General features: G+C 40.2%; 2 protein-coding genes across 23 annotated transcripts in view; both read right to left on the bottom strand.

The window, feature by feature from the left end:
- Window positions 1-362: 362 nt before the first annotated feature.
- cep19 (centrosomal protein 19) lies at window positions 363-2,863 on the bottom strand. Its single transcript, XM_006637678.3, has 3 exons — window positions 2,513-2,863; window positions 1,712-1,941; window positions 363-1,079 (listed from the first exon to the last, which is right to left on the bottom strand). The coding sequence occupies exons 2-3, from the start codon at window positions 1,839-1,841 to the stop codon at window positions 727-729; spliced, it is 483 nt and encodes a 160-aa protein (XP_006637741.1). The 5' UTR covers window positions 1,842-1,941; window positions 2,513-2,863; the 3' UTR covers window positions 363-726.
- Window positions 2,864-4,960: 2,097 nt separating this feature from the next.
- Window positions 4,961-14,135, bottom strand: part of kif1aa (kinesin family member 1Aa) — a 90,192-nt gene continuing 81,017 nt past the window's right edge. For all 22 annotated transcript variants that reach the window (XM_015361203.2, XM_015361204.2, XM_015361206.2 and 19 more), the window contains 6 exons: window positions 13,882-13,953; window positions 13,002-13,123; window positions 12,255-12,398; window positions 11,501-11,693; window positions 10,898-11,016; window positions 4,961-10,607 (listed from right to left, as the gene is read on the bottom strand). In XM_015361203.2, the coding sequence (XP_015216689.2) occupies window positions 10,565-10,607; window positions 10,898-11,016; window positions 11,501-11,693; window positions 12,255-12,398; window positions 13,002-13,123; window positions 13,882-13,953 (693 nt within the window). In that variant the 3' untranslated portion in view covers window positions 4,961-10,564. The remainder of the gene's footprint in view (window positions 10,608-10,897; window positions 11,017-11,500; window positions 11,694-12,254; window positions 12,399-13,001; window positions 13,124-13,881; window positions 13,954-14,135) is intronic.

Here is a 14,135-nt window from a genome sequence, read left to right as displayed (position 1 = left end):
TTATTTGAGATACAAGGCTGCATATTTCTTATTAAAATTAACTAGATTTTCAAAATGTTAATCCATCTGATACCTTTGTGGCACTCCCTACTACAGGGCACATTCTTATAACATGCAGAATGTATTTGGGGATCCTTCTACACCTATTAGAATTTTGCATTGCACATGACAACTGTAGAATTACAGACATCTTTTGAGAGAACAGTCATAGCAGCTATAAAGTCCTCAAAGGAATGTGAAAGCTATTTAAAGATAGACTATCCTTAAATAAACAGCATCTTCTCATTTTCATCCCATTACAATCTGGCTGGTTCTTGCCTTCCTCAATACCTTGAGGCATCTTCCCATATCTCATGTTATACTTTGTTTTTTTTCCCTCGGCAAGGAATGATCACTTGTTAGCCTTCTCACACTAGCTTTGTAAATTTAGAAATATTAACTCTACATTAATACGCTTGGTGTTACAAGAAAACTTAAAGATGAACAACATGTTTGTTTTGTACAGAACTTTTTGAACTTCACAAGACCATTGCATTTTATATCCTATGGCACAATGTGTTTTGGTTTATGTACATATTGCAATTCATAATCTTAAAAATGAATTAGAGATGTGAAAATGTTCTGACCAGCAAAACACTATTTCCTTAGTTCTGTCCACTATATCAGCCAAATCTGAAATGCCATGTAGCAGTGCTGTCCGCCAGTCTCTCAGTCCCACTCTTAGGGCTAAAACCCTCCATCCGATTCCTCTTCATCCCAGCTGCACGTCTCCAGGCGCTCATCCTGTGGGAAATCCACCTGCACGTCGTACACGAAGTCTGGGTCATCCTTCTTTTTGCGGTTCTGTTCAAAGAGCTGATCCATCCGGGCCTTCTTCCTGGACAGTTCCTCGTCGCCAAGCTTATTCAGGTCTTCGTTGGGGTCCAGGCGCAGCGAGGCTAGGCTCTGCTCCAGAGTGCGGCCCAGCAATCGGTCTCGCAGGATCACATGAAGCCTCTCCATCTGCCTCATGGACACGTCCTGCAGGTAGGCGCTATGCCGCACGTTGTTTTTCAGCCGCTCTGCTGCCTTGCTGCAGTCTGCCGGGAGGACACGGGCATGAAAAGTGCAATAAGACTCTCAGGGCTGGAATGTTGGAAGCAGCCAGAGTTGAAATATTCAGGGGATTATTATTATTTTTTGGCCCTCGAAAAATATAGCACAGAGCCCGAAACACGTTTACATAGGCTGGAGACAAAAGGACGCCTGCATTTTCATCGGAGTGAAGAGACGAACATTTTGCTCAGAGCGTAGTTCACTTCACTCTTGTGCTCCTCAGGCTCTCTAACATTTGCGGATTTACTAGGACGTCAGAGAAGCAAATATCACCAAATGCATTCACACCAATGATTCCTACTGCCAAACAGTCCAAAGTAAGGAAGTCATGTACCTCTTTCAATGAAGCAGAACGAAATATTCATATTTTGCCTGACATTTAAATATTGTAGTACTCACAACCACGATCTATGGTGCATATATGAAATGTGTTGATATGAAATGAAAAGGCACCAATATCGCCCAACTAAAACACGTATTCATGTCATATGCTGGAGGTTAGATGAAGACATGCTTTCTTCCTTCCGGACCGAGTACGAACTTCTCAATTCGGCGCAGTCCAGGAGCGTTCTCCCTAAAAAGTGTTCTCCTGCCCTGGCCAGGCGTGGCGGCTCACCTGAGAACTTCGAGAAGCTCCGAACGGGCATGATCCGCTTCCGCGCCTTCTGCGTTACTGCGTCTTCATAAATCAGCACGATGGCTGGGGGGGTGAACCGGACCCCGCACTTCTTGGCCGTGTAAGTCATTTTCAGGAGTTTCTCGCCCTTCGTGATCTGGAGTCAAGCAGATCGATGTGTCACGCTTGGGACATTCCCTGCCTTCTGGACCGATCAAAATCCGAATTCCCTTGAAAATAAAGACATGAAAAAAATAAAAAACAATGACGCTGAAGGTAACTGCATCGTATCATATAGTATAACAGTAAGTGTAAAATAATACATTGTATTATAATGTGTAATAAAGTCCGCTTGGAGGCGCTAACAACCTGTACGGTAGCCTGAATTGATACGTTCACGTTTTGGTACCTTTTTTAAAAGATACAACGATATAAAAAATTAGGAAACAAAAGAACCATGTATGTGTCTTTACACGTGCATATTAAATATACATTTTATTTCGGATTTCGTTGGCAGATAGTTTGCTGACAGCAACCGCATTCCCCGAGAGTTGTAGGTCTACGTTTACAAGTTAACATAACAAGCACACCACTGCTGTTTGATAAAGAGTATCAATATTAATAGCAATAATAACGTAAAACGTTAACGATGCAAGTTTACAAAGCACTCGCTTTTAAACTGATACTCTTTGACGCTTGATCAAATACTACAATTTCCACTGAATAATGTTGCCAAGAAAAGAAAAAGAGCCTCGGAAAGAAAGCTAAAATGTATATGAATAATATTATTTGTTTACAAACCTTTCCGAGCTCCCGACAGTATCTTCCTCCGCAGAAGCGCGTCTCTCAGCTGTTCACGTTGCTATGACCAGAGGACCTTATTTTTGAGGACCTGAGCTGCCTACTATGCACCAGTTTATTATGACGTAACAATCCGTGTTGTTTTTACATCACAGGCATAATCAATACGTAGCCGTGTTTCCGAGGAAATCACCGATAATGTATAAGCTGCTTCACCTTTGTTTACCTGCAATGATCGTGAACGATACAATCAGGCATTGTAAACGTCACCATACCGGTTGAGGTATTGGGTGGGCTCATAACTCCTTGGCTGCGTTGACTGCACGCAGAGTTAAGGGAGTCTGTACAGATACGACTGTCTGCATCAAATCAGTCAGGGCAAAACGTCATCAGGCCACGCATCCACAAGCTAAAGTACTGTATCTGCATCACTGCGCAGCTGCTCACGTTTTTATTTAAACGTCAGAAATACAAAAAAAGGAGACAACATATTATAACAGATACAGATATAAACACACTTAGCAGCCAGAGGAATTTACAATTATAAAAGCTAAAAATAAATTTTGAATTAATTAATTTCCATTGTATGTCTTGCCTTTTGATCATTTACATGTCTAATAGAATTGTACTGCGCTGTTCCACCCAAATGAACAGCGCTGTCTGACAAACGTGTGTTACTGTACATAATCCTCATCGCAACTGCTAGCGCCACCTAGCTACGAGTTCTGAAACGCCAACGAGTAACGCAAATAATATCTGGATGAAATCCGTGCAATGGCAAATTTATTTCCACGGCTGGAACGCCGTTATAAATAGGTTTACAAGGGCATAATCACCTACGTTGCTGTCAAGTTTTTGTTTCCGGGTTGAATGTAGAAAGGTAATCTATGCAAAATACATTGTAAAGCGGTGTAACGGTGTCAACTGTACTCATCTGTTTAACCCTTAAGGATTGTTAAACGTAATAAGCAAAAGATGCCTACGAATAACAAAATAATTACATCTGCTAATGAAACAGATGAAATCTTAGTTCGGAAGGTTACATAAATATATTTAAACCAATATAAAAAATAAGTTCTGCCTTACATATTTTAGTGTACAACGGATGTAGAGTTGGTCTATAACTCCAAAAAAGTTATTTCTTTAACAGAATAAAAAATCAGATAGGAAAACTTTTTTCCATAAAGTTTCTTCAAATTTATTGTGCAATATATTTTGTCACAACGTGAATTTCCCAAAAATATTTCAAAGAAAATTGATTAGTTTTCTTAATGAGCTGTTCACTGTGTAAACACTATACCACTACAGGAATCCAAGGTGTAAACTATTTGAAAGTTATACACTAGTGTGTAAAACTAGAAAGTATTTTTTAAAGGGGAAATATTTGTTAATTCTGTTATGTAGCATTCACTCCAGAACCCCTCTCTATTCTTCCTTGTTATGAACACGTGAGACAAGTCTGAACATGGTATTCTGAGGCAATCGTGTTTATCATATCAAGAGTGTTTTGAAAAAGAACACACAGAAAATGATTGTGCGGTACCACATCCAGGCCCCTGGAGGTCTCTGAAAAAATAAATTCAGATAGGAGGTTAATACCACTCATTCTTAACGTGACTTAGGACCCAGAATTCACCCCAAACCTTAAAAATTGTCTAGGTAGTGTGAGAATGCTAACCCTTACACTGCCTGAGGTGTCAAGTGAGCATTTCCGCTGTTTACTGTATATCTGAACATCTCTGGGCTGAGGATTTTGACATGATCACCAAACCAAAAAGAATGAATGCGATACAAAGAAGACCACCGATAAAAGCACTTGCATTTAAATGATATTCAATAGTGCTTGGTTACAACTTTTGATCCAACCAAATCAGTTTTCGCATACAACTGCCGAGCGACGCACCGCCACATCCAGGCCCCTGGGAGTTTCTGAAAAAAAAATCATTTTCAAATAGGAGGTAAAAACCACTTGTACTAAATCTGACCCGGGAGCTTAAGAATTGTCTATGTAGTTTGTGAATGCTAACCCTAACCCTACCTGGGGTGTCAAGTGAGCATTTCCATTGTTTATATCTGAACTTCTCTGGGCTTAGGATTTTGACATGTTCCCCAAACCAAAAAGAATGGATGGGAAACAATCACAACCACTGATAGAAGGACTTGCATTTGTATGAGATTCAATCATGCTAGGTTACAACTTTTGATCCGAACGACTCAGTTTTGGAATACAATGGCCGCGCGGTACTGTTGTACATTTCATGTGCTGCAATAAGTCAAAAAATTGATCTCTGAGACTGTGCAGAATTGATCCAGATTGTTTCTGCCCTCGTTGTTATAGCCTAGCATGCAGTGTGCTGCGAGCTGGAACCCACAGTGCGGGCAGAATGTTGCACTCAGACCGGCACTTTTTGGCGTTAAAAGAAAGAACACACACAGGAGACAATGGCGGTGTTGCATAAGTTCCACGTTTATTTAATATCCGACTATGTGTTAAGTGTACACAAACATCTGAAGACGCTTAACTCCAACACTCAGATAGTTTTGAGACATCAATTAAACTACTGCCCATTCATGATGGTACAAACAGGTTACAGCTGTATTATACATCGTCCACAGCAATCGTGTTTTATATACAGAGCAAAAAAAAAAAAAGATAAACATGATGATGGATTTTGTTTAAAAGAGCTAAGGAAGAACCCTTGGGTACTATTCTGATATGGAAGCACAGAAATAAGATGTTAAAAATGAGCCTCTTTTTTTTTTTTTTAGTCGTTGTCTAACACAACATCTAGGCAGATGCGCTGAATGTGATCACTGAGATTGTGATGAGAGGAGGATGGGATGAGGGTGTAGGATACACAGCATGTCAGCTCAGAAATTCTCATGCCTCAAAACTATGGCAGCCAAAATCACAATATTGTTTTTCCACATGAACTTAGTGAATCTGCAAGTGATTCTTTTTTTACTGCCCATCAATGGTTGACCAACAGCCATATGGGATGGTCATCCAGTGCACAGATCTATAAAGAGGAAATTATTTGACTAATGCACCTAAAATGGCAGCTTTCCTGTGGGTGATGTCATGGAGGAAAGAGATAACAATATTTTGGCTCAATAACATACAAAGCCCAAATTCTCCAACTTAATTTTATTGTCCCAGGTGGAGAGAAGTGGTTTGGATACTGTACTATTTTCTAGATCAACACAAATCCACATTAAAACTAGCAATTGCAATTACATTATCACAGTCTAACACTTCTCCATATTAAGGGGCAAATGAGTGCCATGGAACCAAAGTGCTCAATGGAACAGACAAAGGCCCATGATGCACACCATTGAAAACAGCCAATCAGATGTAAACCAAAGAGGTTTACAGTAAGTGGACTGCTCAGCTCAACAAATGCATGCAAGCATGGTCTTGTATTGAATGCAGCATTGAGATACAACATTTGAATTGAACTGCAAGTGTTTTCTGTTGTTTCGGGGTTTTTTTTGCTGCCACAGCTTTGGAACATCAGAAATTGTCAGCTTCCCTTTCTGTAAAGAAAACAAATTCCACAAAAGCACGAGTGCCAACTAAATTTTACACGTTTGACATTTGTTTTCAAACTCCCATCAGAGGTTGAAAGGAAAAATTAAGCAGAATGGTAGTTTTTAAATGTAAAAAACTACAGTTCTGATTAAAACGCCATCTCATAAAGGTAGCTATGCTAATGAAAATCCAGTTCGTCTATCAATCAGCATATTCTTGTCCTGTGCTGTTCGTGGTGCGCTGCACCAGCCTTGGGCTATTCAAACACTCTATTCAGCTCTTTTATGGGACAAATGCATTTCACAGCTTAAAGGATTGGTAACACTGTTTCCGCAGCCCTTGCAGTGTCTTTTTCCTTTTTCCATAAAATAAACTTACATGTTATCCGTAAGATGAAACAATATATACATTTCCTAATAACACAAAACAGGGGAATAGTAACTCTATTGTATTCTTTTACTAATTGCAAACCTTTCTTTTGAGATGACCAAAAACTGAGCAAACCCATCTAAAAATATTTCCATTCTCCCCGATATCGATACTTCTCCTTGCTGGGGCTTTATCTGAAAGCCATTCAGAAGGCTCTTCTTCCATCTACAGTTATGTTCTGCTGTAAAGTTATTCCTTTCAATAAAGGGAATGCACATCTTGGTAATCCATCATTGTCAGGTACTTTAAGAGTTTAGCGGAGATGTTCAGGAATATACTGAGCAGCTGCTGTTCCCATACTGTCACAGTGATATACTGTAACTTGTTCGGGCAGCAATAGTGTTTATCATTACAATATTTCAATTATGTCCTCCGAATCTCAAGCAGGACAGTTTGATCAATAAAGTATTATTTGATCCTAAAGAAACTACGTAAAGAAGCTTTTATTTAAAACTGTAGGCTTATTTTTCTTACACAGTACTGCATTGATCTGGACACAGTAGAAACTGTGGCAAATGGAATGAGAAAACCAATGCTCTCCAGCAACAACGTCCTGTACTGCTGAATACTGTAAAATACTAAATGAATCAGTTGCTTTTTAATTACTGTATTCACTTTAAACCTAACATACTTAATGCTTAGATAGTGGAGTGATAGCTCTCCAGCAGGTATAGAATAATTCTTTTATGGCTCAGCACAAGCTTTGCTTATAATCTTTTCTGATGTTCTTGACATACATTTCTCAGAGACAACTAGTAGTGTTCTCAGGCTGGCTCACAACTCTGCATGCTCTGTGGGTTGGCTGGCCCCAGGCATGCTCCTCAGCCTCCAGGGTTGTATAGAACACCTGGAAGATTCCACCATGCAGCTCAACGGAGTTCTACCTACAGTATCAGAACACTCAGGAACACATGCTCCAATGATTGGCAGACCAAGGGCATGTTCAGTATTCAAGATGTTTCCTGCAAAATAAGGCTCTCGAGAGCAATATTCAAAACATCAGATATAAAAATATACCCTAAATATGAACACAGACAAAAGAGAGAGAGAGAAAAACTGAGGATTGGAATGATGTTCCACTCTGCACTGCCTCGGGAATCTACTCAGAAGCCAAATAACCTTCCTCTTACCACAGTTACCAAGATGGCATGGACAGTTATTACAGAGTCCAGCGTGAACATTGTACTGTACACCAGATCAAAACAAGCTACAACATTTTTTAGAAACGATTTCTCAATTTTTGGTCACCTACAAAGTGCAAAAGTGGAGGCTCAAGGGCATTGTTATATTCACGTTAAGCAACTTGATCAATGGATCACATTTACGAGATGCATTCTCTCTGAGATTCTTGTTGACTACAATCATTCAGAAAGGTGTTTTGTCGAGAATAAACTACAAATAATAGGAAGTGCATGACAGTAACTGCTCTCAATCATGACCTCCTCTAGAAAATCAGGTTTGTGATATTTTCTGCGGTTAAGTATACCATCTAGCTTTAACCCCTTTCCTGCGTTTGAGCCAGGTCTCACTCTACTAACAGTGCAGGAGTTTTCTCACCCAATATATATTTGCATTAAGTGTATACTATCATATGCTTAACATACCTTTACTTATCTCTCTGTATTTTTCATGTTTCTCTCCTATTCTTTCATGTTGATTAATGATGATTGTGCAAACCATAAAATTAGTTGTCTTGATTAATAGGTCTTAAAAATGCCTGAAAGCGATATCTGAAAAAAAAAGATATTTCCGGTAGCTTTAAGGCAAACCCTAATGGACTTGAACAAGGCAAAGGCCTCTTTCAATCACGGAGGTTTGTTATGCACCATGAAGGAATGGAAATCAGGCTGGGGGCTGGGATCTGACTCAGTGCTTCAGCTACCTCCTCAGATAGGGTGGTGTAATGAAGTGCTCCACAAAAGGTGCATTTAAAACTGACAAATGCAAAACCATGCTAAACGAAGGCCTGCTGTGAACCTGTGCAGAGCAGAAACCAGCACTCAGAAGCTACACATAAGGTGCTAATCATAGAACCAGAATGCTCCTTACATTCCAGTGAATAAAACTAGGATGCATACATGAGATGATACGTTTCTAGTGCAATATGTATAAAATTACAAATGCTGCTAGTCGTTTTATCATATGCTTATAAAATGCCAATAGTGACATCTCATACAGGCACAGTAAGCGTGCAACATGTACACTTCATTTATACAGAGGAAAACCAACATTGCCTTACATATATTTTTCCTTCTATGTGATCCAAGATAATGGGCATAGAGAGTCAATGTGAACAAACGAAGCTGAACATACTGTGGCAGCATGATAAACTGACTGGAGGTTCTGTGAAAGATAAAGGAGGGGCTACATGGATTGCCCAATGTAAAACAACACTTCCACACACAACCTTTAAAGATGTGATGGAGAATTCGTTGTGCAAACAGGGAGGCTTCAGTAAGTAATCAAATTCAGTGAATGAATAGTGTATAAAGATCAAATATTCAATTTTTGGTTATTATCCTCTATGCACATTTCCTTATCTGTGGGCACAAAACAGAAATGAAGTAAGCTTTTGTAGTGTACAATAAGGCTTATGTTATGTCACAGACATCCTTACAAGTGAGTGCTCACCTTCTCTCTACCAATTGCAAGAGCTTTATACATGGACAGCTAATGGGTTTTCAGTTCCTGTACTACAGCATTGAGCTGCTTAATCAGATCATTTCATACACGCTAATATGGGAATCCCAAACTTGAGTTTCTGGTTGAAAGATAATGTGCACAAATACAAGAGCTGTTCTGCAAATAAGGTTTAAGGAAATTTCTCAAAGAAAGTGCAATATTTCAGAAATTCTCTTCTAGTTTAGTAAAAATATAAATGTTTCTATAAATAAATGATTAAATGATGAAATAAATAACAGGATTTTAAAAATTATGTGCAAACCAAATTTGGAAAGAGCGGGGAAAAGATTATTTTCATGTGACATAAGCTCAGTTAAGCAACTTTAAAACCTCTTGACTGAGGAATCTGAAGTTTAGCAAGTAAGAAGCCAGCTAAGCCAAACCAGGACCAAGTGAGGCCACACAAGCAGACAGTGGTAAATGTTTTTCAAAAGGAAGGTCATCTTCACCATTATTGACATTTAGGTGTGACAAACCATGTACAGTAAACCTGTGATACCGCACCCATAGGAGAAAATGAAACTCAAATCACACCTCCTACTTTACAAGTGCAACCATGACAAAGACGAGCTATGAGCGTAATACCAAAAGATTTGATTTTAAAACTCCAGTGCATTTTACCCCTTCACCCTCCCACATACATATACCAAAACACAAACAACTTTTTATAGCAGCTGTGTTACCCATGAAGCCACAAACTCAGTGGATTAAGTTAAACCTATGAAGTGGAACTCAACTGGGACCATTCATTGGGAAATACTTGGTGTTTAACACTGACCTAGGTGCTGTGAAGACACCACATCTTCAACATTATATAGCTACACAGACTTGGAAGCTAATGTGACATTGGTCTCATCTTTCAATGCACTATTTGTCAAGCTGAAATATGAATTTCATGGGCAAAAAAATCAATTTGATTGAAATATAGTAATAGAATCAGGGCTGGCTTGCATGGAGAAATAAATATTATCATAAACTGAAACTATATAACGTACAATGTTCTGAGAATGCAACACAATGTGTTGCTGAATTGAATAAGAGCAGCTATTCTGGAAAAACAAGGAACTGGCAAGAGACCACTCCTCACTACCTCTTTCACTTCTATGATCTGGGAATATTCCAGTAATAGAGGGCCTGGTTGCACTGGAAAATTATATTGTGATGATAGCCCATCAGCAACAGAGAGCCCGACACACTGCAAAGATGGGAGTCATTGGGCTTTGCATTAAAGTCTTGATTTGGTTGTGATAAACTGAGCGTGTGCAACAGCAGGCAGGTTACAGGAGGGACTGAAACAGCACAGGGGTTGGGCGTTAGGTCAGGTGATCTATATACATGGTTAGTCTTTGTTTTCTATTTCATTAATTTCCTTTGTGTAAGATTTGTTGGGATAGAGGATTGTGACCATTTCAGATCCTCATCTGGCCAGCTCTTCTTCTGGAAAGCTTTGATCTAGGAAAAAGAACAGAGCTATTGATTAAAATGCTCTAGTTGTGCTGTACACCAGTTTTGATGATGTGTATCTTTCTTCCTCAGACGGTAAGCATTTGGTTTTATAAAGGATATTTTAACAAATATACGGATTTAATTTACAGTGAAAGATAGCCACTCATTGTCACATCTCCATTATATTTATTACACAATGACTAACCTTAACGGTCATTCAAATATGAGCAAAGGATATATCAACGGATGCACTGAACATGTAAAATACTAAATAAAAACTCCACTGTCGGCATTACCTGATGGATCCAGCAAGGAGTGGGTTAAAAGCATACAGCCAGTCGTGCATATCCTTGTCATTGCTGGCTTGAAGCAGAATTCCACGATGCTCAGTGCAGACTGCAAATGTGTTGAGAGTCTGCAAAAAGAGTGACATAGTTTAACGGAAAAGTGGGCGCAGACCTGGCATCAATTGAATTCAATGGGTCTATTTAATTGGACTGAAAGTAAAGCATGAGAGCTAGAGGCTACTGTACTGTAGGAAGAAAGAACACACATAAGAGTACACACAATTTATTAATCACATATAATGCAACATCCAATTACAATTTAGCATCAAAAACTGAAAGAAGACCATAAATGGATTAAGCTACTTTAGTTTAAAATACATTGGACCAATTTTGATGTCTCAACTTCACGCCTAATTGGCATGTCTTCTGACAACCCAGTGAACTCACCTTTGTTATTCTCTGGTTGTTTTGCCTGAGACATAATGTTTAAATCAACCATGTTTAGTGCCATGGAATATATTAAAATTCCGGAGAAATACCAAACAAAGAAAGCAATCAATTTTTATTTTGGTCCTGGTCTTTTCATAAAATACTAAATACCAGAGGACTTACCTTCAACATGGCCTGCTGGTCTTCGCTGTACTCAACTTGTGCTGAAGACAGGTTCAGAATGGCTCTCTCCACACTGTCCTTCTCGCTGTTATAGATATAGACATATGGCCGGCGCACCACCACATATCTCTTCACCCAGCCATTAGTGTGAGGCTCCAGGAAGTGGAGGTAACCCTTCTTTGACACAATCGGGCTGTACCAACAAGACAACAACATAGCCTAAACTTAGAACATCCCCATTTTGAACAACAGAGCAACTGCAAGGAGAGAGCAGACATTAAATGTTTGTTGTTCTCAACTTAATTAATAAAAACCAGCAACTCCATTGTTTACATCCCAATAGGAACATAATATGGCTTGGAAACAATGGAAGACACAATATAGATGGGGATGGTGAAGCACAGAAGGACCTGTGAGAAGGGCAAGAGGTGCAGTCTGGGGGATAACGGTATCATGGCGCCATTATGAATATTTTGGGGATGTAAAATCACTTGGACACTTTCCAGTCTCTTTAAAGGATGGTTCTATCTTTAGGATATTACAGTCCGTAGAGGATACTTTTTCTCATTTAAAAGGCAAGGAGGGGGGTTGTGGAAATAGATTTCTGCTAGTTTCTTCAGTTGTGAAAGGACCTGGGGCATCCTTGGTAAGCCAATCACACGTTTTGGGAGGCCTGGTCTGCCCAGCCCTCCTGGTCCGAGAGGCTGCTCTGCTTACAGTTCCTTCACAACACCGCAGCTGAAAGCCGTCTCACCTGACACGGATTTCCTGGATGTCTGGGACAAAGTAGCGCACTCTCCTCTTCAGATCCAGGCTTCCACTTGGGGACTTTTTCATTTCCCCATCCTGGAGGGCATCAGGGTCAGGGCTGGCAGAGCGAGAGCGCACCTCGGGGGTTCTGCAGCGGAGAAAGAGATCATGGCGGCTAACACACACTGACATCCCTCTCGTGCAAGACTGTTAGGCTTTTCTGGACTTCTTCAACGCGTGCAATTGCGTGTTCTTCCTTATTTGTGTAACTGAAGTGAAATTGAATGTGTAACACAATGTGAATGCTACCACATGAACAAGAAGTGAGTAACAGTCTGTGACCTCTTCACATTTTCAGTAACGGATCCTCCAAAATAAACGAAGCCTCCCTATCTTTTCAGTTTCGGTACAGGCACGGTCCTTTTCTTTGAACTTACTGAAACCGATCTTCCTGTAGCTGCTACTGCACTTTACTTCTACAAAGTCAGCAATTTTATCTTGGTCCTTTGAAATCTATATTGATATTGATCCTCTTTCCACCCTACTTACCTAACATACTTGTAAAAGGATCTATTTTGATTGTGATTTCAGTGTAAACCCAGTTTCTCATAGGGGAATCACCATGCTGGATTCCCATATGGTTTTAATGCATCAATTACCAGCAGCTTTATTGCTCATGGTATTGGGCTATTGACCTGTACAATATTTCCCACAGTATGAAGAGGTGGAGAAGGGGAGTCGCTGGCCTGACCTGAGCTCTGTGTTGACGTAACGTCCCTCCACCAGTGAGGGACAAGTGGAAGAGGGGGTCATGGTGCTGGTCAGAGTGGAGGCTGAAGGGTCCCTCATCAGGGTCACAGACATCTCAGACAGCTGAAACGCACAGAGACACCGCCTTATCACACAACACAAAGAAAAACACGACTGAGGTGCTCTCACACTGTCACAACATGGCTGGCAACATGGACCACCTAAGTACATTTCTCTTTAAAACCATTAACAATTTTCCAATGCAGGAAGATGTACAGTATATTAAGAGTACTGGATATGTAACAATATTTACAATTATGTGTTGTTTTTACATGGGATCATTTGGCTTTTTATTTTACTTCTAATGTTAACCCAGGACCTCTGGAAGGGCAGCTGTGAAGAGTGCTTTTCAATGCCATCACATAGCAAGAATGGGAGTGGCACCCCAAAATAAGAAGCCCACATTAAATCTTAATAGTGCTACCCATTAAGATATTACAAGTGACTGACATACGCCATGATATACACTTTACAGTGATCTACTACTCAGTCCATGTCATGGTTTGTGGTGGTGAGATATGAAACGTTCTTAGTTTGTGTTTCAATTGCTTCGCTGTTTGAAAGAGATGACACATAAAATTCAATAAAACCACACAGTCATGTTACAGAGACGAGCAGGGAAATCATCCTTTCTTCGCAAAAATATGAAATGGGTGCAAACGGGACAAAGAAAAGGGAAGAGGCGCGCGGTGTATTGTTTTACAAAAGTGACGAGTGCCCAGGAGGCCCCCGACAGATATCTCTACACGGTCATGAACTGAGACGGACGTCACTGTGGGTGTGAATTGTGTGTGCCGTGAGGCCTGGCTTCCTCAAGTTACCTTGCTCTCGCTGGCGCTGACGCACACGTGACTGTATTCTCTGTTGAAGGTGTGAGTGAGGAGCCGCAGACACTAAGGAAAACAAGCAGGGCATCATTGTCTCCAAGCGCAAGGCACGGCAATGCTACTGCTGAGCAACAAATCCAAAAGCAGTGCCGTCGAGGGGTTTACTGCATATGTGCTGGTATGGGTCAAAACTAGAAAAATATTGCTATTTTGTTGTAGTTGCGTCGCCATTGATGTGACACAACTAA

The sequence above is a fragment of the Lepisosteus oculatus genome, chromosome 13, assembly GCF_040954835.1.
Source record: "Lepisosteus oculatus isolate fLepOcu1 chromosome 13, fLepOcu1.hap2, whole genome shotgun sequence".
Lineage (NCBI taxonomy): Eukaryota > Metazoa > Chordata > Actinopteri > Semionotiformes > Lepisosteidae > Lepisosteus > Lepisosteus oculatus.
Note: the sequence above shows the minus strand (reverse complement) of the source record. Positions and strands in the feature narration are given on the sequence as shown.

Coding starts and splice junctions, on each gene's coding strand:
- cep19 (XM_006637678.3), bottom strand. CDS start 1,841: ATGACTTACACGGCCAAGAAGTGCGGGGTCCGGTTCACCCCCCCAGCC. Junction 1,080..1,711: donor GAGCTTCTCGAAGTTCTCAG/GTGAGCCGCCAC, acceptor TCCTCCCGGCAG/ACTGCAGCAAGGCAGCAGAG.